Here is a 26,452-nt window from a genome sequence, read left to right as displayed (position 1 = left end):
ATCTTCATTGTACCAAAGTCTCCTGCTTTGTATGTGGCAAACAACCCCTTCGTAGGAATAATATGGTAGGAGGTTGTAGAATCAACAACCCACTCAATATCATTATTAGCAATATGCTCATATTTTTGCTTTTCAATAGAAAGCACCACAACTTCCTCCGCAATCACAGTAGCTATAGTATTTTTCTCACTATCATTCTTTTCATATTTTCCTTTATTTTGTTCCTTATTCCAATGCCAACAATCTTTTTTTAAGTGACCATTTTTCCCACAATGGAAGCATTCTCTAGTTTCCTTAAACTGAGATCTATCTCTTGATTGTGACCTACCATTGAATTTCGATCATTAGGTCCTCTGCTTCTACCTCTACTCTTGTTTTTCGTGACAAAAGCTTGATCTTGTGCATTGTCTATATTTACACCTCTCTTGTGAACCTGTTCACTTAAAATCTGTTAAGTTTTAGATTCCTGTAAACTAGATTGTTTAATCTAATTAATTAACCAAGTAAATACTTAGGTTTATTATTAAGATCTAGGTTAAAACAAAACAATCATATCATGCAAAACAACAGAAAAGTAAATAACACAACGATATGATGACTTAGGAAAACCAAATCTGTAAAAAACCTAGGGAGGATTTAACATAGTTATCCTCAAGGTAAAAAGCAAATCCACTATAGAGAATTGAAGTTTACAATAAGATTTAGACCATTAACATCCTGTTGCTGCCACATGTAGAACTTATTGACACGATCATGTGCAAGCTCCAAATCCACGGACTCCTTTATTAGGCCTTTGCAATACAAGCACCCACATTTGTGATAAAAAAATTACAAACTCTCCTGTTTGTAACTCCAAGACCACCCTTGAAGGTTTAGATCATTAGCACCTTTGATGACTAGAGAAGCCAGCAACTTCTATAACACCAGATTTTGAGATTCTTTAAGGAATAACACCAATAGAAGACTTTAGAGAGCTTTTGGGTACAAAACCCTAGATCTACAAAAGAGGTACACTCTTCTCTCTCTGAAAAGCCTTATAAAAAACATGATTAGGGTTTCCTTTATATACTAGAAAAAGTAGATCTGAAACCTTAATCCTTTTTGGGCTTGAACTGCTATTGGGCCAAACTTAAAATTTTGCAAACCCGTATTTCGATTGGTCGAGCCTATTTTTTGATCGATCGAACTAGGCAAATTTTGAATCCTCTTTTCTACAGCTTGCTTGTTCTTGAATCACCTTAAGTATTGTCTAATAATACCTATAAACTCTAAGATCTATAGCTAGACAAATTTGTGTTCACGATTTGCCAATTGTTCTAAACTTTTAGAACCTAAAAAAATGAAATCTTTAATATCATCATATTTGAGTTTGTTTTTCCTTTGTAGAATTACTCACAGCCATTCTCATGGCTTCCCAACTGTGAGTAATTCCAATTTTAACAAACTAACTGTTTTCTGGCAGTTTCAAATTGATTTCTGCAATGCATTTAGTGGGGCTTCTAGTATTGCATTAGTATGTCTTGATAGTCAACCTGTTACATTAAAATAATATATATATATATATATATATATTCCAAAATTGAAGAGAGAGAGAGAGAGAGAGAGAGAGAGAGAGAGAGAGAGAGAGCCTTTTGTGTGTGGAAAAATAGAAAATTATGCATGGAATAATAGAGGGAATGACAATTTTATAGTATGAGGGTAAGAATAAGAAGAGTAAAAAATAAAAGAAGATAAAATGATAGAATAATAGTGATATTGAGAGTAGTGAGGATATGAAAAGCTAAAATGGAATGAGAAAGGTTGAAGAAAGTTAAGGTAGAGAGTAGTGGAGATATGAAAAGTTAAAATGAAATTAAAAATTTAATAATAAATAAGAATAGTTAAAATAAGATAAATATGGAAAGTTAAAATAGAATTAAAAAATTAATAATAAATAAGAATAGTTAAAATAAAATAAATATGATATTTTGATTGTAATATAATAGAGTTTTTAATTTACTTTAAATGTTAAAAATTTGGAAAAAAATTAATAATGACATGATTGTTAACGTGGCTTAACGTAAACGTAGCAACATTAAATGCTATACTTTAAATTTTAGTAATATATACAAAATAGATTTAACGATTTATAACCGACACTTAAATTTTGAGGCTAAGTTACTGTATATATTGCTTATAGCACGTGAGAATGAGGTCCTGAGACATAAGACTGTTATTTGACTGGTTCTTTTTTTTTTTTTTGCTGAATAATTATCTGTTATTTGACTGGTTCTTATATGATTTTACTACGCATTAGATATGTGTTCCAGTCTTCAAAGTCGAAAATTCAAAGCTGCCCCTCTGCGATGTCAATGTGCTGGGGGTCTCATGAAATTGACCCGCATTAACTAATATGACTAAGCATCCGATTCCTTGCCCAAAATTATCTTTGGAAATTATAGCAGGTTTAACGGTCATGATGAGTCATTGACTTGTAGCAATGAACAGCGGTTACCTATTGGCATTTTATAAAATATCTGAAGTTTAGAATAAAAAAACATGGGAATTTGGTCTGGTGGCTTTGCATATCTATGAGAAGCATCTCTGTTACATTGCTCTTCTATTGAAGTCATGGTAGGCTCATCACCTCTTCTAGTTTTAGCTTTTTGTGTTGCTTGCATCTTTGGCCAACTTTTTGAGTTAGCTCAAGCTCAAAATCAAACCCAAGCTGCTACAGATCCTGCTGAAGGTGTGCCTCTCTCTCTCTCTCTCTCTCTCTCACACACACACACACACACACAGTTTATTACATATATTAATGTTCTTGGCTGATCAGATCTTTTTTTGTCTTCTGCATATGTTACATATGAAGAGCAATACGAAACTTCTTTTTTTTTTTCTTTTTTTCTTTTTTTTTTGTATTTTTTGGGTTATAATCCAATCAATAAACAATGAATGCCAAAAACTGTGTTTGTTTATAATTGTTGAGTACAAAACTTGAAGTAATATATAAAAGGCTAGCTTTTAGAATTTGATAGTTCTATAGCTTGCAAATCTAGCTATGGATGAAATTAATAAGAGCCCCAAACCAACGAATCATGCTGGTAAGTGCAAGGTAGATATTGTACTTTTGATATTATCATCATTTCAATGGCTAGCTTAGCTTTACAATTGTGCTGGCAACAATTGTGGGGTCAGCCGTTACATTATTGGGATGGTGGTAAATACTAAGTAGTATTAGTGAGGCTTGGGTACATCATAAATTAATAATTACATATTTAACTAAATAATCAGACAGCTATGAGCAATGCTCGCTCTCTGTGTGTATATATATATATATATATATATAAATTTCAAAGACTACCACCACCACCCTAGTAATTTAAAAAGAAAAAAAAAAGTTATGAAAGATTTTTTTCTTGGGTCACTATATAGATTGATTGAATAAAAAAAAAAAAAAATTCAATCAATCTATATAGTGACCAAAAAAAAAAAAAAAAAAAGAAGAAAAGAAATCTATGTTACATGGATTTTACTCACTTTTTCATTAAAAAAAAAAAAATTCATTCACTGATTGATTTTTTTTTTTACATGCTTTGAAAGTGGGTTAATTCTTAAAATAAATAAAAAATATTGGTAGATCTATTTTTTTTTTTTTTTTGAGGAAAATATTGGTAGATTTAATAGTTTTGGACAATTCGGATATTTTTTAATTAAGTGAGATTTATTTTACGGTTCAATCTATGATGGGTATCAATGATTAGAAAGTTCTTAAAGTCCTTTTCTACAAACACAGCATTTATTTATTTTTATTTATTTATTCTGTTTGGGATGGATTTTTATTTATTTATTCTGTTTGGGATGGGCTCGAAATAAACATAAGTTATTTATTTTTTTAATATGAAAAATTACAAATTACATTCTGAAATTTGGAGTTGATTAAATTTTATACCATAAAGTTTCAGAAACTTAGTTTTACATCTTGAAGTTTGGTTCTGTTAGCAATTAATCTCCTACCATTAGTTTCTATTATTAAGTGACACAACATCATGCAAATGTATTTTATTTTTACCAAATTAACCCTAAAACGATGTCGTTTCAGTGATAACTAAATGCGTAGCCGGCACAAACAAAATTACGTCGTTCCAGGCGTAAACTTAAAACACATAGCTATAGCTTAAACGGCAGGCCCAGCTCTAAAATTAAAAATATAAACCACAAAGATGGCAGACCTCACACCTCCCTAACTCAAAACCCCGCAAGCCCAGGCCTCCCTAGTCCCTAACCCAAACCCCACGAACCCAAGCGGCAGCGGCAAAGGCTAACCAACAAAGGTGGACGTCATTTTTGTCTATGGCCCAGTGATTCGTGAATGCAGTTCAAGCAACCCACATCAACAAAACCCCAAAAAACTAAGATTACAAAAGCAAGCCAAATTCGAAAATGGAGAGAAAGAGGAACAGCTCCCTATCGGCGGAGCTGCTGCATAGAGCCTTCACCGCCGCCGCCTGGGTTCGTGGGGTTTGGGTTAGGGAGGTATGAGGTCTGCCATCTTCGTGGTTTATGATTTAAATTTATAGTTTGGCCTGTCGTTTAAGCTACAGGTTTGTGTTTTAAGTTTTAGACCTGAAACGACATAGTTTTAATTGTGCTAGCTACTCACTTGGTCATCACTAAAACGACGTAGTTTTAGGGCTGATTTGGGCTGATTTACCATTTTTAGTATAATAATTTTATAAATTTCGCTCATTTTTTCTAAATAAAATTATACTTTTAAACGGTGGCAATTTTGGAGGGTGTATATCAGATTGATCACAATGATGTTTAATTGTGAATATGATTGCAGTGACAGCACTGAATACAATATTTCAGAAATGGGGTATCTCAGCAAATTCAGATCAATGGAATATAAGTGGGAAACCATGCAGTGGAGCAGCCATCGATTCCACAAGTTTTGATGACAAAAACCACAACCCCTTTATCAAATGTGACTGTTCGTACAATAGTAACTCTACTTGCCACATTACCCAATTGTATGTTTCTTTCTTTTATATATATATCCTCATGTTTTGTTTACCATGCCATTTTAGCTTTAGAATTACAATTTCAGCACATTCAATAAAAAAAATAGTTTAATGTAAATTGCATTTTTTTTTTTTTTTTTGGTATTATAATTTTTTATTGAACTAAAACGAAAAGCAAGGGGATCACCTCTATTATATCTAACTGGTTGTTGAAAAGGTTTAAGTTATTTTCGATATTGTTAAAAAAATTAGTGTCAAAACTGTTGGATATATTATATTAACTGGTTGATGAAGAGGATATTATATTTTAACTGGTTGATGAAGAGGATATTATATATTAACTGGTTGATGAAGAGGATATTATATTTTAACTGGTTGCCTAGTAGCAAAACTTATTTTTATATGTTATCATATACTAAAATTTTATGTACCTTTATAGAGTGGCAGAGGAAAGTAGCAATAACCTTTTTAAAAAAATAATAATAATAATAATTTGACAGGTGAGGTCAGTTGCCAATGTGCATTACAAAAATCCCTGTTCATATCCTTGTTTTATAATGTTTGTCCTTAAAATTTTGTTATTGGACCTGGTGTTTATTTATTTATTTAAGGAGGGTGTTTAGAGCTCCTCAAGCTCTGGATTATTCTCCCGAGTGTGTGTATTACCTCCATCTGACATACACCAACTAATTATCGAGAATTTTGTTAGTTTGTTGTGTATAGAGGTGGATATTTCTAAAGTGAACCTAACTTAGATTGGTGCTGGGGGGAGTTCATGGCTGATAATAGTTCTTTTTTTTGGTAGGTAACATAGGTCTCTCAACTCGTCTTCCATCTTAGTATTTTTATAGTGGAAATGAGGAGGTATTATTCAGATGAGAGCTTATTAATAAACCTACTTTATATTGCATTGAGAAATAGATAAGGGATAACAGAGTCATTTATTGAGATATATACTACCCTAGGTCATTTTTCTATGCCAATTCCTACCATTCATGTTAGGATAAATATATGCACAAAACCCCATATAGTTTCCCCTTAAAACACAACACATTGAGGTTTTGAATGTAACACTTAAAGCCCTTGCGGTATTGTTTTACTTATAAATTGTTAATTATGTAACATTTTACCTTCTTGAGATTTTTGAGTTTAACACAAAACCCCCTACGGTATTTCTTTATGTGAAAATATAGTTCTAAATATTGACAAGTGTCATCACATGAGCAATACATCTTTTATTTTAATGGATGTCTATGGTTTTCACATAAAATGATACTCATGGAATTGAATGTTACATTCAAAACTTGGGGGGAGGGGTGGTGGTTGTGTGTTTCCCTCTAATTATATATGTATGTGTGTGTGTGTACATTTTTGAATTAGAAGAGCTAATCTCTCTTGGGTTTTCCCTCATGGTGCTTCCCACGTGCTGTTCTTTTATTTTAAAGGTTTTTGAGCATGTATATATATGTGTGTGTGTGTGTGTTACAGCAGTCAAACAAATGAGATTTTTTTGCCACCCAAGTCAGCCTTTTTCTAATTAGAAGATCTAATCTGTCATGGGTGTGCCCTCATGGTGCTTCCCATGTTCTGTTCCTTTATTTTAAAGGTTTTTGAGCAGGTAATGTCATACAAACATCATACCATCAAATTTGTACATAAAAGATAAAGTATTTTGCTGCTTAAAATTTTGATGAAATGTATCTTCATGCACCAATTTAAGTTGGTGGCATCTGTTGGTCAAACCAATACCTATGATGGATGTGTGAGCGTTGAAATTATTGAGTTTTGCATGAAATTGGCCATAGAATCCTAAGGACTAAGGTGAGGTCATGGAGACATCATAAGGAGGCCTTGTCATAATATCCTCTTAAAATAAAAACTCATGTATGAAACATCTATATGATGACCAAAAATGAAAAGATAAAATGTGTAAACTTTATAAATTCACATGGTAATATGAAATGGGAACTTTACTTGAACTCAATGTTCTAGTGTTGAAATGGGGAAAGGAATTGAAAAAAAAAAAAAATTGAAGAGATAAGTTCTTTGTGTGTGTGCCCGCATGCGCACGTGTGTTTTATAACTTAAAAGTTCCTCATGTGGTTTCTTGGATTTATATATTGATGGTTAATTTTATCTTCTCCTATGCTCATTTTCTCCTTGTACCACATTTCACTAGTACAAGTTTGATTTTGTACAATGAACCATGAATTTTATGCCATTGGAGTACAAGCACAATTTGAGATGCATTTAGCGCAAACAAAAGAATAAAATCTAAATCCTTGCAAAGGATAATCAGATGGGGCCTCAATATGTATTATTTTTGCAAAGTGCAAGTTAAGGGGATTTGAGTTTGACACTCGGATCTAAACCCATAAGAAGGGAGCAGAATGCCACTAGGGTATATGGCCATTAATTGGAAACTCACACCATTATATGTAAACATTGCGCTTGTAGAGAGCTTTTATGATATTAACTACTAATATTCTTTAGCAGTCATTCAATTTGCCACCTTTACTAAGCTTACAGTTTTAGCAATACATGAATTAAATTCATATACAAGTTGAAGCACAATTATTTCATATGATAATTCCCCCCTTTTTAATTTTTTTTTTTAATAAAAAATCCTTGAAAGTTCTGCAAAATTTGGTAAGTTACAGAAACTACACTTCAAAATATCTTGGGCATCTTCAGTATTTGAATCTTTTTTTTCATGGTTGATGTTTTTTTTACCTTTTACAGGAAGGTTTATGCCCTGAATGTAGTTGGCGTAATTCCAGATGAACTATGGACTTTGACTTTCCTCTTCAATCTGTACGATATCTTCTTGATATGTTTGTTTACTTGTGTTTTGCATGAATATGGATTACCTTGAAAGTGTATTGCATCATATAAACCAATTGAATTTTGTAGTAGATGTGCTCTACTAGTTTTCCAGGATGGTTCATTTTCATTATATTTTGTTAAATGTGCCATGTTTCCAATATTTCTTATAGGAATTTGGGCCAAAATTACTTGACTGGTAATTTGTCTGCATCCATCGGCAAACTATATCGCATGCAATACCTGTAAGCCTGTCTCAGTTTTGGTTTGAAACTCAAAAGATATTGTATGTCTAATGTCAGCAACCTTTCTCTTTCCTTTGATGTTTAATAAATTAGGAGTGTTGGCATCAATGCATTATCAGGGACACTTCCAAAGGAACTTGGAAATCTTACAGATTTACTATCATTGTAAGTTATCCTCATTCAAAATTTGTAAGTCATCTATTTGGCATCTTGGTGGTGTTGTTTCAACCATTCTTTTATTGTAATTTATTTGAAGAAGGGTTTTGTGATAAGGTCTATCTAAAATGGAATTTCCTCCTCCCTTAATAATAGGATGCACAAGTGACTTCCCATTAAAAATAATGAAGAATCACAAAAATATGAATTTAGTAGTCACCCTGATGCAATTGTACACCTATTTTGATGCTTTTTGCATTTCACATCTTTTTTTTTTTTTTTTTTGGGCTGGAATTCTATATCTCACATACTTGATCTTGATGATCTGCACCCTAAGACAATCAAGTCCTTCTTTATAAATTATGATTCATATATTGTTTTACTTTTTAATTTTGTAGGTCTTTTTCGACAAACAACTTCACTGGTTCTCTCCCATCTGACCTTGGCAATTTAGTGAAATTAGAACAGCTGTAAGTTCTAGTACCATAAAGCTTTCCATTTTCACTGAACGTTCTGAAAATCAATTTGATTTTATTTTATAGCTAGGTGAGGTAGAGTTTGGAAATGGTTCTAGTAAAGCTTCTAGTAATATCCTATCTGTTGCTCGAGATTATAAGAACTTTGTGACAACAAATCTCATATGCCATATGGCAAGGTTTTGCCAATGCAAGATTATCTGTTTTATCCGAGGACAAAAATCAATGTAATCATATTTTTTAAATATATATATTTTACATGATAAAGTCAAGTACTATTAGCTGCCAAAAATGATATGGTGAAAATGATATATTTTGTAAATACTTACCATGAGAAATTTTGAAAATTTTTCTATTGGTTGCCACAAATGGCTTGAGACCTTTCCTTTGGTTGTTAAATTCATTAACTGTTACTAGTAAATTTTTATTTGAGCTGAGGATAGGATATTAATATAATTTTATTCATGAAAATTCTTTACCTCGACAGCTACTTTGATAGTTCTGGAGTTAGTGGTGCAATTCCTTCAACATTTGCTAATTTAAAAAGCCTTGCAACAGTGTAAGAACTAGCTTACTACTTCTTTTCTCACTTGCAAACTTTCTAAACTTTACATAACGATGAATATTAAAACAAAAAATTGTGATTAGATTGTGTGACAAGAGATTTCTTATGGTCTCAGGTGGGCTTCAGACACTGAACTAACAGGCAGGATACCTGACTTCATTGGGAATTGGTCAAAGCTTACTACCTTGTAAGACTATTGTTAGCCTTATCCTATTTGCTTCTCTTTAAATCATACTTGATAAGGCTTAATTTTCATTACAAAGTCGAAGTTATTATTGATAAAATTTTAGTGTGTACTTGTACATTCTATAGAAGAGATGCATTTGTGCACAATTTATGATTAACTACTCCAAAATGATTTTGGTAGGAAGTTTGAAGGAAACTCTTTAGAAGGTCCAATACCCTCAGTGTTTTCCAATTTGACTTCTCTGACAGAGTTGTGAGTGTCAACATCTCTTAGTGACTTTTATTGGTATTTTGCAGATATTGTAAAGTTAACAATCTCATGTGTGATATTATTGTAGGAGAATAAGTGATTTGTCGAATGGGAGCTCTTCACTGGCTTTTATAAGGAATATGAAATCTCTAAGTACCTTGTAAGAAAACGCCCAAGTGTCTATGTTTCAGATTCCTAATTATGAATATCCATATTTTCTTTCTTCTTTGCTGCTCTTCCAGTATATAATATAACAGTTTAGTTGCATCTATTGCAGAGTGCTGAGGAATAATAACATTTCTGATTCAATTCCATCAAATATCGGAGAATACTTAAAGTTGTCACAGCTGTAAGTAATTCCCATTGGTGGGTGACTATCTAGAATTTTAGATACACGTAGTGTTGGAATTTAGGTTGAATTTGATTGTTGTTCAAAGCAATGGAACTGGGAACATCTATGCTATTTATTAGGTTGGGCAACTCCAACCTGAAGAAAGAAATTTATGTGGGTTCCTGTATTAAAATTTATTTGGTAAATACTGATCAAATTAAGTGATATTGTTATCAGGTTTCTCTTGGCTTGCAAAATGAACTCACCCTGTTTGTAATTGGATAAGGGGCCACTTCATTGTATTTCAAATTCATCCTGTTTCTTTTCCACTCTTCTTATCTTTTCTCTATCCCTTTCTTTTTCCTTCTTTCTTGTTGGGATAGTGTGTAAGGATTATAATTGCTTATTACTTCTTGTAGATAACTAGTTTTATGAATCACAATCATGTGATAATAGCTTTGTTATCAATACATAATAATAATATTGTTTAACTTTTTTAGGGATTTGAGCTTCAACAATATAACAGGACAGATTCCAAACGCTCTTTTCAATTTGAGTTCACTCTCTTTCTTGTAATATACCTCATTTTCTTAATTTCATATTATACATCCCAATATTATTCTGTATTATATTGAAGCATGTACTATTGCCTTAATTATCAGGTTTCTTGGAAATAATAAGTTAAACGGCACTGTGCCTGCACAAAAAAGTGGGTCTCTTCTTAGCATGTAAGTACATAAAGACATTATTTGCATTTAATAACATTATGATACATTTAACATGGAGGTGTCTAACAATTAGCTTTTTAATTGAAATCCCTTATTTGTATAAGGATTTTTTGAATTTTCGATGCATATGTATAGGGAATTATATTTAGTTTGATGTCAAGAGGGTAGTATGACTCCGATCTAGTATTAATACTAAGCTATTTACGGTGGTATTTTGGTAGAAAAACGTTAGAGTACCACATCCCAACCATTTCCCAAAATCTTGTATGAGCTAAGTGAAAATTTATATGTAGTGAGCTATAACAATCTTATGGAAAGTAAAGCTTGCAGGTTATTATTCAGGTTTAATGAGTGTTCTGTGTTGCCTTCTCCTACCTAAGTGCTAGATTCTTATAGTCGTTAGGAATATCTACATTATGGGTAATATTTGTAGTTTTTTTATTGAATCCAAACTTTTTCAACTGGTGGTAGAGGAAGGGGGACGGTATTTTTCTTTAAGGATTTTTGAGCGGAGTAGGTACTTCATGAAGTCGGTCTTCATGGGTAAGAAAGTGGCACAATGGCTGATGAAGAGTATAGAACAGATAGTTGTTGGAATCCATCTGAAGTATTTTTATTCGTGATTTAGCCTACACCCTCCAACGGAGCTCCAATTCTTTTGGCTTGTTCCTACTGTTAACTGAACTTAAAGTTGGTGGGTCTAGGAGGTCCATTATTATTCCAGTAGGCAGAGCAAAAAATGGATGGAGGGTTTTTGGGTTAGCGTTAAGGAAGATGTTGGAACCTGAAAACTATGTGAATGGTTGGACTGGGAAGTCGAAATTTTTGGCTCAACTTCATAAGGATAACTCAGGGGTTCAACCTTTTAAATCCTTTGCCGATACGGAGCGTGGGCATGTGGTGCATGTCAGGGGTAGAAACCAATCAGAGAAGCAAAACCTAGTAATTAAACAAAAAATGTTGAGTGAAGCGCCAGTGAGCTTACCAGGTCCGACGACTCTAGAAGGTAGAGTTGTGGGTTCTCGGCACAGTACAGAGGAGTTTAACGTTGGAAAGACAAATCTGGTAGGAAATAAAAGGAGATCTCCATTGAATTTCAAATCAAATTGGATTGAATATGTTTATGGAAAAAAACGTGAACTGGGGAATTCTGACTGGGTAGGAAAAAGCTTGATTGTTGAAGTGAATGGGGAAGGAAAAAAGAGGGTGGCATGGAATAAAAGTGGACTGAGGAGTTCCTTATGGGTAACAAGGGATCAGAGGGAGCACATGTCTAGTGGTTCACGGGTTCTCAAATATCCTGTGGTGGGCTCAGACCAAGATGGTACTCAAGTGGGCCTTCCAATGTTCTCTTATCCAGAGCCCACCGGCCCAAGTAGGATGGAAGTGGGTGAAAGCCCAACTTTGGGGGACCCGAGACCTTTAAGTCAGGAAGCCCACGCATCGGTGATGTCCAAAGCACCTCATGAAGCTTCGGATGCTCAAGACATCACAAGTGCTGATGTTGATCTCGCTGAGGGGTCACCGGCGCCATCGGAGAAGGCTGGCACAGTGCGACAACAAGCCCTGATGACAATAGCGAGCTCGGCGACCCAAATCGAGATGAACCGTTGTCCGGCGAAGGCATCGGTGATGGAAGGTGGTCCTTTTTCCGATGGGTTTCACACTAGGGCTTCACCGGCGACACTGGATAGGGCTGTTACAGCACTATTCCACACCACGAGGACATATTTGGTGTTTGTTCCTGTGGAGATTTCGGCGGAGGCTAAGAGTCTTATTTTTGGTGGGCTTTGCGCCGATGAGCCTCCATTCACACTGGGTAAGGCAGAAACAGAGGGTGACAGGGCATTAAAAGGTCTTGAGCTATCCAATTACGTTCTGAGTCCACCAAGAGTTGGGATTGAGGAATGGGGTGTTCCGGGTGGAGATGTAGGTGATCGGGTTAAGGGTGCAAGTGTTATTCAGGGGATAGACACCTCCCATGAGACTAACCAGTCGGTGTTGGCATTGACTGAGGTCGAAATAGCTTATGCAATTGAGGTCCTAGGTGATGTGGAGAGTTCTTCCCCCTTGATGTCTATTAATCCTCTAGGGGTAGTTGTGACGGCTGAATTGAATAGTAATACTGAGGTGAGGAGTTTTGGTAACACATTGAAGGTGTCTAATTGGGTGAAACATAGACTCCTCGGTTTCAGTAAGATGATGGGGCTTTCTTTGGGTCGACATGAGAAGAGGTGTATTATGCTATTACAGAGACTTGAGACGGAGATTGAGGCAGCCAAGCTGGTGCACAAGAATGATGCTGCCCACTGAAAAGCTATCTCCAAGGATAAAGGGAAGAGGGAGTTGAGGAACTTGATTTCCTCGGTTAATTATGATGAGAGATCGTTTTCTTTTATTTGATTGCTTGACTGAGGTTGTAGTAGGGAATTTATAGTTTCAATGAAGTTAAGAATGGTGTCATGGAATGTTTGAGGTTTGAATGATTCGCGGAAACGTTTGGAAGTTAGAAATTTATCATGGGAATGGAATTGTGATGTAGTTTGCCTTCAAGAAACTAAGCTTGCAGGCATGGATAGACAGTTGATTTGCAGCTTGTGGAGTTGTCCCTATGTAGACTGGGTAGCCTTGGATGTGAATTAGATAGCTGGTGGGGTTTTGATGATGTGGGATAGGAGGGTTTTAGAAAAGTTGGAGATAATGGTGGGTCAATTTTCCGTATCAGTTTGATGGTAGGGTTTGGGGGATGGTTTTATTTGGGCATGTTTTAGGGTTTATGGCCCGAATGATAATAACTTGAGGGGTCAGATGTAGGATGAGCTGATTGGAATTCAGCAACTTTGGGAAGTTCCATGGTATTACATAGGGATTTCAACATTGTTCGGTTCCCAAGTGAACGGTTGGGGGGATCACGACTTACCTCGGCTATGGAGAATTATTCTGAGTTCATTGAGGAGCTTAGCTTGATAGATTTGCCATTGGAAGGAGGGAGTTATACATGGTCGAGCGGTTCAAATCAGCCTTCGATGTCTAGGATAGATAGGGCTTTGGTTTCTCATGATTGGGAGGATCACTATCTGGATGTGACCTAACGGGTTTTACCTCGTCCTATTTCAAACCACTTCCCCATATTAGTGGAGGCAAGAGGGATATTAAGGGGGAAAAGTCCTTTTAGGTTCGAGAACATGTGGCTAAAGTCGGATGAGTTCAAAGATAGGGCTCATACTTGGTGGAATTGATATTCTTTCTCAGGTACCCCTAGTTTTGTACTTGCCAAGAAGCTGAAGGCATTGAAGGAAGATATTATTCACTGGAATTGGAGTGAGTTTGGAAATGTAGAGCGTCAGAAAAAAGAATTATTGGAGGCTTTGAAATTATTGGATGTTAAGGAAGGGGAGCATGGCCTTTCTGAAGTGGAGTTAGGTGAGAGGGTTGTGTTGAGATCTCAAATACAAAACCTTCTCTCATTGGAAGAAGTCTCGTGGAGACAAAAATTGAGGATGCTTTGCATTAAGGAAGAAGACAACGATACCAAATTTTTCCACAAGATGGCCAATTCTCGGAGAAGGCATAACCATATTAGTATGTTGGAGGTGAATGGGGTTATCTATGAGGACGAATCCAAGATGGCAGACCAAGCTGTACAATTTTATAAAAAATTGTACAAGGAAACAGAGGAGTGGAGGCCTTTTGTGGAAGGTTTGGAGTTTGATCAAATAGAGGGGTTGGAGAGGGACTAGCTTGAATGGAGGTTTGAATAGGAGGAGGTTCTTCGAGTGTCAAAGAGATGGAAGGACATAAAGCACCAGGTCCCGATGGTTTCTCTTTGGCTTTCTATCACCATTGTTGGGGAGTTGTGGAAAGAGATGTCTTAGCCGTGTTTGAAGAGTTTTATCAACATAGTAAGTTTGAAAAATCTCTTAATGCAACTTTCATAGCCTTAATCCCTAAGAAGAATGGTGCTTCCAATATTCGAGATTTTAGATCTATTAGTTTGGTGGGGAGTGTTTACAAGATTTTGGCTAAGGTGTTGGCAAACCGCTTGAAAGAGGTTTTGGATCAGCTGATATCTGAGTCTCAAAACAGTTTTGTGGGTGGTAGACAGATACTTGATTCAATTCTTATTTCTAATGAGTGTGTTGATAGTAGGGTGAAGAGTAAGATTCCAGGGGTTATTTGTAAATTAGATATTAAGAAAGCCTATGATCATGTGAACTGGGAGGCTCTTCTTGATTTGTTGAAGAGAATGGGTGAGGTGGTGTAGGTGGATCAGCACATGCATATCTATAGCCCAATTCTCTGTCTTGTTTAATGGGTCTCCAGTTGATTTTTTTGGGAGCTCAAGGGGATTGAGACAAGGAGACCAGCTGTCCCCCATATTGTTTTTGGTTATGATGGAGGTCTTCAGTAAGATGATGAAAAGAGCTAAAGGGGCTGCTTAGTTTCGAGGCTTTAGGGCCGATGGTAGACGGGTTGGAGGGGTATGTGTCTCGCATCTTTTGTTTGCGGATGATACAATTTTGTTTTGTGATGCTGATGAGGAGCAGATTCTACATGTTCGGATGCTTCTTCTTTGTTTCCAGGCAGTGATAGGTTTAAAGGTTAATGCGCTGAAGAGTGGGATGGTTCCCATTGGGGAGGTTCCTAATGCCCATGTCCTGACAAAGATTTTGGGATGCCGGATTGGGTCTTTGCCTATGACCTATCTTGGTATGCCATTGGGGGCTTCCCACAAGTCCCCTTCTATTTGGAATTCTATCTTGGAGAAAATTAAGCGTAAGTTGGCTGGTTGGAAGAAGATGTATTTGTCAAAAGGTGGAAGACTAGCGTTGCTTAAAAGCACATTATCTAGTCTCCCTACTTATTATTTGTCTCTTTTTACCATCCCTACGCATGTGGCCAATAAAATGGAGAGGTTGCAAAGGGATTTCTTGTGGGGGGACTCCAAGTTACATTTGGTGGGATGGGACAAGGTGTGTGCTCCTTTGAAAAATGGTGGGTTAGGAGTAAGGAAATTAACTACTTTTAATAAAGCCTTACTAGGGAAGTGGTTATGGCAGTTTGGGATTGAGGAGACAAGGCTTTGGAGAAGGGTTGTAGCTCTTAAGTTTGGGGAAGATTGGGGGGGATGGACTTCCAAGCTAGGAAGAGGGTTGCATGGGTGTGGCTTATGGAGAAGTATCCGCATGGGATGGGAGGATTTTAGCAAGAATATTTGCTTTGAGGTAGGGGTGGGGGATAGAGTGAAGCTTTGGATAAATCAATGGTGTGGGGATTCTCCACTTCAATTGACTTTTCCGAGTGTGTATGGGATTGCATCCAATAAAGAGGCATCAGTGGCCTCTTCTCTTGAACGGTTGGGGATAGAGGAGCCGAGAAGCTGGGATGTTCATTTTACTCAGAGACCAAATGATTGGGAAATGGGTGGTGTGGATGATTTTCTCTGTACGTTGGGCTCAAATCTACCTCCAACTGAGAACGAAGACGTATGCGATGGAAGTTGACAAAAAATGGGGACTTTGATATTCGATCGTTTTACAATAAGTTGAGAAGCCCCTTGCCTATTATTTTTCCTTGGAAAGGTGTTTGGAAGGTTAAGGCTACTCGGCGTGTTTCCTTCTTTGTGTGGACTGTTGTATGGGATAGGATCCTTACAGGTGATAATTTGAAGGGTAGAGGGTTGGATTTTGTTGACTGGTGTATCATGTGCCGTACTAATGGGGAGACGGTGGATCATTCGTTACTACATTGTGGAAAGACTTATCGGCTGTGGAGTTTGGTGTTTAGATCTTTTGGGTTTTCTTGGGTCCTACCAAGATCGGTTGCGGATACTCTATTTGGTTGGTGAAATTGGCCTAGAAAGCATTTGTCTAGCATTTGGAATTTAGCTCCATTATGCTTGATGTGGTGTCTTTGGAGGGAGCGAAATAGGAGGATGTTTGAGGACATGGAAAGTTCGGATGACCAGCTATTGGCCTCTTTCAGTGGCACTCTATTTTACTGGTCTAGGGCTTGGGGACTCACCACTAGTGATTCTCTTCCCATGTTCCTTAGCTCTCTCTTGTGTACTTAGTATCTTTTCCTTTCTTTATCTTTATACTCTTTCTTTTCCCTTTGTATTTTTCTCTCTGTCTTATGTTTTTCTGCATAAGGTAGTGTTCTTGAATATATACCTTTATTATCTATCCCAAAAAAAAAAAAAAATCTTATGGACCAGATGCTTTTACATTGGGAGGTTATAACACACTTAGGTTAATCAAAGATTTGATCTCCATGTAATAATTTTGCAATTATTACATGATGGAAGTGTTTCCTTTCTTTTTTTTCTTTTTTCTTTTTGTGGGGGGGGGGGGGGGGGTGGGAGGGGAGGGTATTTTCTGTATCTCTATAAACAAGCAATTACAGAAAATAATAAATGCTGTATCACCAATGGATTAATTGTACTGGCCTAATCTTATAGTCTCATAAAAGAGTATACATGGATTTCCATGTGTAGCTAATAGCATAAACAAGCATAGCATTATTAGCAAACATAGAAAAATAGAGGTTCTAAATTTTGAATAATGTGGCTTCAAAATTTTGTTTTAGAGCATCAATGTCAATTGACTAATGCGTAATTTAGTACTGAACATGGGATTGTTTACCTGTTGAATAAATCATGTATCTAACATCCTTCTTATGTTATGATTGCAGTGATTTGTCTTACAATAATTTACAGGGAAGCTTTCCTTCTTGGGTTAGCGAACAAAATTTACAACTGTATGTATACTATTGTATTTGAAAATATCTTATATTATATTTATGTTTCTGATATTCTATTACTTGCTACTCTTGAATAAAAACTAACATTCAGATCTTATGCTGTATAATATGCAGTAATTTAGTTGCCAACAATTTCATAATAGAAGGTTCAAACAGCAGGTAAATTTCTCAATGCTATATTTTCTTATTTTAACGCTTGAGTTTTACTATAATGAAACCAGTTTCTAATCAAGTTTAAAATGCTATTATCTTGTCAATTATGGTGATGAAGCTGTTAGAAGCTGATAGCATGTATATTACTTAGACATGCTCATTAAAATGAGTGAATCAATAGGGTCTGATGTAGGACAAAAGCTTTGATACCAAACTAATTTGAGATTTGTTGAGTTTTGGGATAGGTAGGGCTAGTTTTTGTTGCGGACAAGGCTGGGAAATATTTGGAAGTGAAAAAGAAAATTGCTGGAAGTTGAAGAGAAAAAGGAAGAAGTTGAAAATATTCTCTTAAGCCTCACATGTGGAGATCCTGAGCATGGGAAATGGGGTTTCCATCTCCAACAACTCAGGAGTCATCAATTACCAAAATCTGCACAAAAAAAATAATTAGAATGGGTCAAGCCTGGTTATATCATCTTATTTACATGGTCAAATGACACCTAATTTATATGTTTTGCTGGTACGAAACATGGATAAAAATGATGGGTAATTAGCTGATTTGATACCTAGGGGAGTAATGGGGACTATCAAAGCCCATTTGATTAAATTGGCCCTCCCCCCACCCCCAAAAGAAAAACACCACTTTTGCATAATATTATATGTTTCCTCTTCATGATTTCATATATATTTATTTACTGCTTCTGATTGCAAGTAATGCCTTACATTGGGAAACCACAAGTCGTAAATCATTTAAAGAAACCTCTTTCATCATGGGGCAATCATGGTTTAGTATTATTAAGAGAATACTTACGAGCATATTGCTAAGAGATCATTTCTAATTACATGAGTGAAAACCTAATCCTAATAAGAATATTTGTATCAATCAGATATATCTGCTTTAATAACTAATGTTTTATGTCGTTAAGCTACATATTCCTTGCCTAAGTGCATTTCTGTTCTGCTTTAGTGTTTTGCCTTCAGGATTGACCTGTCTTCAACGGGGTTTTCCTTGCAATCATGGCATTGGAAGATGTAAGTACAATTTAAAAAATCACACTTGATTGTAAGATTGGAAAGTATTAGCAGGTATTGAGGCCAAACCGTGAGAAGATTATACTCTAGGATTGGTGCTTCTAAGCAGAATACGAACTGACGAAACTTCAAATGCTTATAAAATATTGATATGGACACAGTAAAATCAAGATGCATTCCAAATTTTTAGTACACATGAATATTAGATCTGTCTTTTTAAGGGCTAAATTGGCAATGCATCACATCTACATTCCAGTGCTAATTCAGTATACAATAATTTTAAATGGCAACATGATGTGCTTTAAAGAAAAATTGCAAGGTCAGTGAACCTCTGCCAAGAACCCAATACTGGTGATCATTAAAAGAGTATTTAAAAAGCTCAGGTTTGAATATGTAAATCTTTTGTACTTAGCACTAAGTCGCACGTTCAACTTACAGATAATTAAACTATTTTTCAACTTACATTCTTTTTTTTTTTCTTTTTTTTTTTTTTTAATAACAGACTACTGGTCAGAATTCTAAATTCAAGCATGTCCACTATTGAAATGCATAGCATGCTTATGAACGCACAAATTTAATTACCTTTTCTGAGCTTACACATCAATGATTGTTTTTTTTTATTATTATTATTTTTTTAATATATTGTTTACAGATTCTGAGTTTGCAATTAAGTGTGGTGGACCTCAAATTACCTCTTCTAATGGGATTGTGTATGAGAGGGATAATGAGACACTTGGTCCAGCCACATATTATGTGGTTGGCACTGAAAGGTGGGCAGTTAGTAATGTTGGATATTTTGGTGGGTCCAATAATGCTCAGTATACAAGTTCTTCGTTATCACAATTCACAAATACTTTGGACTCAGAGTTGTTCCAAACAGCTCGACTCTCTGCTTCATCATTACGATACTATGGCCTAGGGCTCGAGAATGGAAACTACACTGTGAGCCTCCAGTTTGCAGAAATAGCTTTTGTAAACTCTAACACATGGCAAAGTCTTGGGAGGCGTGTCTTTGATATTTATATCCAGGTCTGCATCATATTATCGAATTTTTTAGAACTTTAGCGTTTTCTTTTAAAATGAAGTTTGCATTGCCTAAAATGTTTAATCACCCTAGTAAATAAGTTAGTTTCTTTGATAACCGTTAATTGTGTAGTTTAATAATTTCGCACCATGATCGTGACTAGCGATTATGATGCCAATCTAAGTGTATGTTTCTTTACAGAAAAAGAGTATAAGATACAAATATATTGACTGTCTTATTCATCAGTATAGATTTTTGTTGAATATGATGCATATTTACAATTGAAATTGTCTAATCAATTCTAAATTTGCCACTAGCAGTTCTCTATTTTGGCCCCTCCACATGTTTTCTTTAACTAACTATTTAGCTCTTAGTTTTCTCTGAATTTTTGTCAAGTACGGTACAACCATTACCTCTGTGATTTCTACTTTTTTTGCAATTTATTTCCAAAACTCAAAATAGTTTTGATATCTAAAATATATCTATAATCATGATAAAGATTTTGAATGAAACCTTTGATGTATTCCCTCTCCAATATTCCTATAAAATGACCTCTTTCCTCTTATCCTCATTCCTTTCTATTTTGCTAATTTTTGAATTTGTTTACTCTAGGGGAATCTTGTTTTAAAGGATTTTGACATACAAAAGGAAGCCAGTGGTGCCTCTTTCGTAGCTGTTCCAAAGGAATATAAGAATGTTCGGGTATCAGAAAACTACCTTGAAATCCATCTCTTTTGGGCTGGAAAAGGGACTTGCTGTGTACCTGCTCAAGGTACTTATGGACCTTCTATTTCAGCCATCAGTGCTACCCCAGGTAAACAAGTGCAGAAACTGTAGATGCAATTTAGAAAAATTAGGTACTGGTTTCCTCACATTTTAGTACCATGTTATTGACTATCTTACTTTGGTATAGAATTTACACCCACTGTTAGTAACATACTTCCAAGCACAAGCAGCAACAAGAATAGGACTGGTCTGATTGTGGGTGTTGTTGTTGGTGTTGGGGTTTTGAGCTTTCTGGCTGTTTTCTTGGTTTTCTATATTGTTCGAAGAAGAAAACCACCAACCAATGATGATGAAGGTAAGCCAAAAATTATGTTGCATATACATGATAGTTGTCAAACTTCATTCAGTTTTCAGTTTTCTAAACATATTAGAAAAATGGAACTCTTTCCTCTATGTGATGCTATGGTACTCACTATTAATGACTAGTGAGGTGGCCTCTGCATATTCCATATTAAGTAGTATAAAATGCAGTGTATCATTTCTTGTGTACATAGGCATTTTTACTAAAACCTCTTTCTATTCATGTCTTGGAATAATATGCATTCACACACAAACAGACATATATGACCAAAAAGTAATAGGGAGAATAATAATTTAAGTGACAGACATATATGACCAAAAAGTAATAGGGAGAAAAATAATTTAAGTGGCCAATGAAGCCCCTGGCTATATACAAATTCCCATTTATTATGCGTGCTACCTGATCTCCTGTTTCAGTCCAACAACGTTCTGGACTAAAACACATTGATGATATTGATTCTTAAGAAAAGGATAGTTCCTCATTTAGCTTGCAAAAACGTTGCTGAATTTTCTGCTATAACCACTCAAGCAAATCGATTACTAGAAAATGGATTCAGTGTTACAACCTATGTTTATGTTGAAATTGCAGAGCTCCTTGGAATAGATGCTAAAACATTCACTTTCAGCTATGCTGAACTAAAGACAGCTACAGAAGATTTTATTCCTGATAATAAGCTTGGAGAGGGAGGATTTGGACCAGTTTTTAAGGTAATTCCTTATTCTAATCAATAACTTCAGTGGCTGAAACCAAGCCATTGCTGTAAAGTTGACTGTCTGATATACATCTATACATCTATTGATAATTCCGAGCAATAGCTATTAACAAATCACAGAGTGCAACATCACCCCTTTTTCTTTTTGTTTCTTTCATTTATATTATCCTTTTATTTTATATTTCCTGAGAAGCTGGCAGTTGCAATTACTAAATTGATCCAAAAATAAATGAAGAGTAGTAATTCCATATCCATATGCAACAAGCTGGAAACCAGCCACAACAGTTAAGGGATACAACAGAGCAAACAACTCCCAACTACAACTAGACAACAATATCTAAACTACACAACCAAGATTGACTACCCAGATAAACAGATCAGGGACAAAATCCCAGCAACTAACAAACCAAAATACGAGATAATGCAAAACTAGACAACCACACATCTGCTTAGCAAATCAGCAAGAAGAAGAATCTGCAACAGTTGGAAAGTTTTACTACCACATAGATCAAACTTTAGGCTTAAACACAACATCTGAGATACCCCATCTGGCGCAGAATTTTTTGTTGATGCTAGAGCTGGGATATACACCCTTGCTTTCAATTTTATACTTCTCCTGATTCTTTATCCTAAATTTGTTCCTTTGTTCTCACAGTGCCCTGGTGCTTAACAGCATCTCTTTGAGCCCAAACATGGTTTATACCAGCAATGAAGCCTAACCTGCAACAATCTGCCCTAAGGATTTTTCCTTTTCAATTTTGTACTGTCCAGGTGATGAGATTACCCCATTCATCATCAAGGCCTTCTTGACAGAACCATCTTTTAATTATCCTCCAACTTCTTTGAGAAAAAGGGCATTTGAAGAAGATATGGTCTCTATTTTCAGTGCATGCTCTACATAGTACACACAAATTGTCAGAACTTACTACCCAACTAACTATGCACTGCATAATCAATCACTCAAAGCCAACCAAGTAACGAAAGCATGCCTTGGGATGGCTTTGGCAAATCAAACAATTTTCCACCAATTGATAGTTGGCCTCCTTGGCCAAATTTGGTCCCAAGCACTTGACATAGAGAAAGTAACAAGATCATCAAACCTTGCATAGCTCCAATTCCAAGCCTTGTTTAGAATCACAGTCACTAGAGAGTTTAGCATTTAATAAGGTGGCAGCATCATACACTATTCTATGCCCAAATTTTTGATAGAGAGGGCCAATTATCATGCCACATGTAAATGTTAGAACTATCCCCCACCAGGACTTGATTAATGGCCTAGCCAAATCTCAGAGTTGGAAGTTATTTTAAAGTTCGTAATCAAATGGACCAACCTATTTTCTAATTGTTTTCTGATTCAGGCCATATTCCCAAATTCAAACTTCTTTAAGTTTCCACGCCATAAAATCTGTTGCACATTTTCCCCTTTATATGGCCTGGTTACATATTTAAAATTATGGTTCTGTCCCCTTTTTTTAAGGCTACTCTTTACACTGGGTAAACTTATAAAAGAAAGTATCGTACAATGAAATGAGGCCCATTTTATGCCACTATATTGCAATTTCAAGAAGTGAATCTGTTATTAAAAAGCACTTATTTACAGCAAACTACTTATAGAGGGTGATGAATTGATCAAAATAAAGGACAAATTACATTTTAATGATTATGGAAATTTAATATCCTCATGGATGGCTTAATGTTTGAGTAGTTGTTTAAGATTGTTCAAAATGGACTGGTCAAGAAAAAATCATCTGTGGCTGACATTTATTAGATTTGATAATCACAGGAACCAATATATGAGTAATTACATTTTGTGGAGGGTATAGTAGTTTGAGTAATCACAGTTGGTACAAATAAATAATTTCCAAAATGTTTTAGTATTATGAGACTCTGACCAAATAATTGAAGTCATTAGCAAACAAGATTGTATATACTAGGAGCATAAAAATAACAGTTTTTTTTTTTTTTTGGTTCCTTCTTTTCTAGACGTTAGTGAGGTTGGTTACCTGATCTATGAAATGGGATCCATAAGATGACATTTCTGGTAGTTTATAGCTTGCCAGATGTATTGCTTGTATCGTTGGAAGTAAAAACACTCTGGAAAGCAAGTTTTTTATTTTAAAAATCAAAGTTTTAGACCATACGAAGACAATCTAGTGCTTTGTAGAACATTTATATTGGGCAACTTGTCATTCCTGCTTGGTACTTTTCCTTGAACGGTTTGAGGCATAAAATTGAAATTGATTAAAATCGACATGCAATTTCATGGTGAAGATGACCACTGACCATTAAGAAACTACAATATTTTGAAATTTATCCTTATAAATTTTATGTATAAATGGGTATTGTGTGTTTTTGTTTTACATTGTTTGACTTTACTTGAGACATCAATCAGATAAAAAGTCTAAATTACATCTATTAAGCCATCCATCCTAATTATCCAAACTCTCCTTTTTTATATTTACTATAATAGATTAAATTATATATAGAGTAATATTTTTTAAACATATTCTTTAATATTTTGTTTGGTACTTTGTATAAAATAGGGAACACTTAATGATGGGAGAGTAATTGCTGTGAAGCAATTGTCTGTTACATCACACCAAGGAAAAAACCAATTCCTGACTGAGATTGCTACTATATCCGCTGTGCAACACCGTAACCTTGTGAAGCTGTATGGATGTTGCATTGAGGGAGATAAACGACTCCTTGTGTATGAGTATTTGGAAAATAAAAGTCTTGATCAAGCATTATTTGGTATGTGAACACATCTTTGCTGTTGCTAACTGAGCATGTAAGTATTTATTTATACTATGTAGATTTAATTTATATGCTTGCATGAGACAGGAAAAAGAACCTTGAATCTCGATTGGTCAACACGCTTCGATATATGCTTGGGTGTAGCAAGAGGTTTAGCTTATCTTCATGAGGAGTCACGGCTTCGGATTGTACACAGAGATGTGAAGGCTAGTAATATCCTGCTTGACTCTGATCTCATCCCCAAAATATCAGACTTTGGCTTGGCCAAGCTTTATGATGATAAAAAGACCCACATAAGCACGCGCGTTGCAGGGACTATGTAAGATCCTAGAGGCTTAGCTTGTCACACCTTGTCTTTCTGAATTACATAATCTTTTATTTTGTGCATGTAAGATCCTAGAAGCTTAGTTAGATTAGTACTAATTTGTGCATGTGATTTTTACTGGTGCAGTGGGTATCTTGCACCGGAGTACGCTATGCGTGGGCACCTTACAGAAAAGGCTGATGTGTTTGCCTTTGGTGTTGTGGCTCTAGAGCTTGTTAGTGGGAGGCCAAATTCTGACTCAAGCTTGGAAGAAGAAAAGATATATCTTCTTGAATGGGTATGAACAATATTTTAGTGCACCATGACAGTCATCTTTCTTTAATTGGATGGATTTTTTTCCTTCCAAAAGTTTCAGTAGTATATATTTTTGTTTAGATATATGTTTTGGGTTCATGACAGTCATGATCCATCCACAACTATATATATATTTTTTGCTTCTGCCAAAAGTTGAAGTACCAGCAAAGCTTGGACCATAATTTATCAATAAATAAATAAAGAGGAAAGTTAGGACATCTAAAGGAAGTGAAGTAATTTTATTTGCTTATTTAGAGTATTTGCAAAATGAGTCCAATTTGCAGTATAATAGGAAATCAAATGAGTCTCCATGCTCAAATCTAGGCTAGTAAGAGCCTACTTTTTGTATGCCAAATACCATGTAATGGTCTCTTTCCAAGTTATTTTATGAAATTCAAGATAACACATAGGTTTTGTTTTTTACCTTATTTATTCATAATTTTATAATGTTCCTGATTTTGAAGTTTACACACTTAGATATTGAAATATATGTCAAGCTTGACCTATCAGTGCCACTCATCCATTTGTCACTGAACATTTAAAATGTGTTAATGGAGTGGCAGTTAGATTCACAAGATGAGCTTGTGGTTGACTTTAGGGATAACAGCTAGATTTTATTTAGATCCCTAGTAAAACTTGGTTTTCTTATTCATTCAGACAATCTGAATACTCACTACCAATACCTTTATACTATGTTATGAACGCTTAGACTGTTAAACTCATTGAAACAATTGGAATATTGGATTACTCACTTCCACCACTTCTGTATTATATTCTGAACCTGAAGAAAGTTGTCTCATTGAAACAAATGGATCACTCACTGCCACCACTTGTACACAACATTGTGAAGCTACTTTGATAGCATATATATCTTTTTCAGGCTTGGCAGTTGCATGAAAACAACCGTGAAGTTGATCTTGCAGACTCTAAATTATCAGAATTCAATGAGGAAGAAGTAAAGCGACTGATAGGAGTATCTCTTTTGTGCACTCAAGCATCCCCAACATTGCGGCCATCAATGTCACGTGTGGTGGCAATGCTCTCAGGAGATATTGAAGTGAGCACTGTAACTTCAAGGCCAGGATATTTGACAGATTGGAAATATGATGATATAACCAGCGTAACCAGTGAGGATGCAATTGATACTACCTATTTCAAATCATCATCAGCAAGTACAAGCATGGTGGGTGATGTAGGGAATTCACCAGTAGATGCTTCTAAACCTATGCTTGGTGATATTGTCAAACAGGGTCGATGAGAATTCATCATTATTTTTCTTCAAATTTATTCTTGTGTGTAGTTAAAAAACATTTTATGTATTCTGCCTTTTATGAGTTTGACAATGTAATTCCTTACATTTTTTGGTAGAGGCGTAGTTTAGTTTGTTTCATGTCATGACAGAAACACTATCGAATGTAAGGCACTATTCAAGAAGTTGTACAAATGTTTCACATGGAGATTTACCTTATTTATTTATTTATTTAAAATTTCACTAGTTGAAGTTCATAATTGAAAAAGAATTAACTCTTTCACTTATCTGCTC

The 26,452-nt window shown here is 35.4% G+C and overlaps 1 protein-coding gene across 4 annotated transcripts; it reads left to right on the top strand.

Moving 5' to 3' along the window:
- Nucleotides 1-2,469: 2,469 nt before the first annotated feature.
- Nucleotides 2,470-26,401, top strand: LOC115983466 (probable LRR receptor-like serine/threonine-protein kinase At1g56140). 4 transcript variants are annotated; one of them, XM_031106142.1, is made up of 24 exons: nucleotides 2,470-2,728; nucleotides 4,826-5,012; nucleotides 7,746-7,817; nucleotides 8,000-8,071; nucleotides 8,165-8,236; nucleotides 8,626-8,697; nucleotides 9,191-9,262; nucleotides 9,384-9,455; nucleotides 9,636-9,707; nucleotides 9,793-9,864; nucleotides 9,982-10,053; nucleotides 10,536-10,607; nucleotides 10,698-10,763; nucleotides 17,457-17,522; nucleotides 17,640-17,684; nucleotides 18,646-18,710; nucleotides 19,363-19,739; nucleotides 20,347-20,548; nucleotides 20,648-20,815; nucleotides 21,410-21,528; nucleotides 24,077-24,287; nucleotides 24,378-24,609; nucleotides 24,742-24,892; nucleotides 25,790-26,401. In XM_031106142.1, exons 1-24 carry the CDS (start codon nucleotides 2,611-2,613, stop codon nucleotides 26,165-26,167), a joined length of 3,105 nt encoding a protein of 1,034 aa, XP_030962002.1. In that variant the 5' UTR covers nucleotides 2,470-2,610; the 3' UTR covers nucleotides 26,168-26,401. The 4 variants fall into 4 exon arrangements, with proteins under 4 accessions (XP_030962002.1, XP_030962003.1, XP_030962004.1 ...); XM_031106143.1 differs by lacking the exon at nucleotides 10,536-10,607 and having other exon boundaries at nucleotides 2,471-2,728; nucleotides 25,790-26,377; XM_031106145.1 differs by lacking the exons at nucleotides 2,470-2,728; nucleotides 4,826-5,012 and adding an exon at nucleotides 5,845-5,867 and having other exon boundaries at nucleotides 25,790-26,377.
- Nucleotides 26,402-26,452: the final 51 nt, after the last annotated feature.

Source organism: Quercus lobata, chromosome 4 (genome assembly GCF_001633185.2).
Source record: "Quercus lobata isolate SW786 chromosome 4, ValleyOak3.0 Primary Assembly, whole genome shotgun sequence".
NCBI lineage: Eukaryota > Viridiplantae > Streptophyta > Magnoliopsida > Fagales > Fagaceae > Quercus > Quercus lobata.
Note: the sequence above shows the minus strand (reverse complement) of the source record. Positions and strands in the feature narration are given on the sequence as shown.

Coding starts and splice junctions, on each gene's coding strand:
- LOC115983466 (XM_031106142.1), top strand. CDS start 2,611: ATGGTAGGCTCATCACCTCTTCTAGTTTTAGCTTTTTGTGTTGCTTGC. Junction 9,708..9,792: donor TTGACTTCTCTGACAGAGTT/GTGAGTGTCAAC, acceptor ATATTATTGTAG/GAGAATAAGTGATTTGTCGA. Junction 18,711..19,362: donor CAATCATGGCATTGGAAGAT/GTAAGTACAATT, acceptor TATTGTTTACAG/ATTCTGAGTTTGCAATTAAG.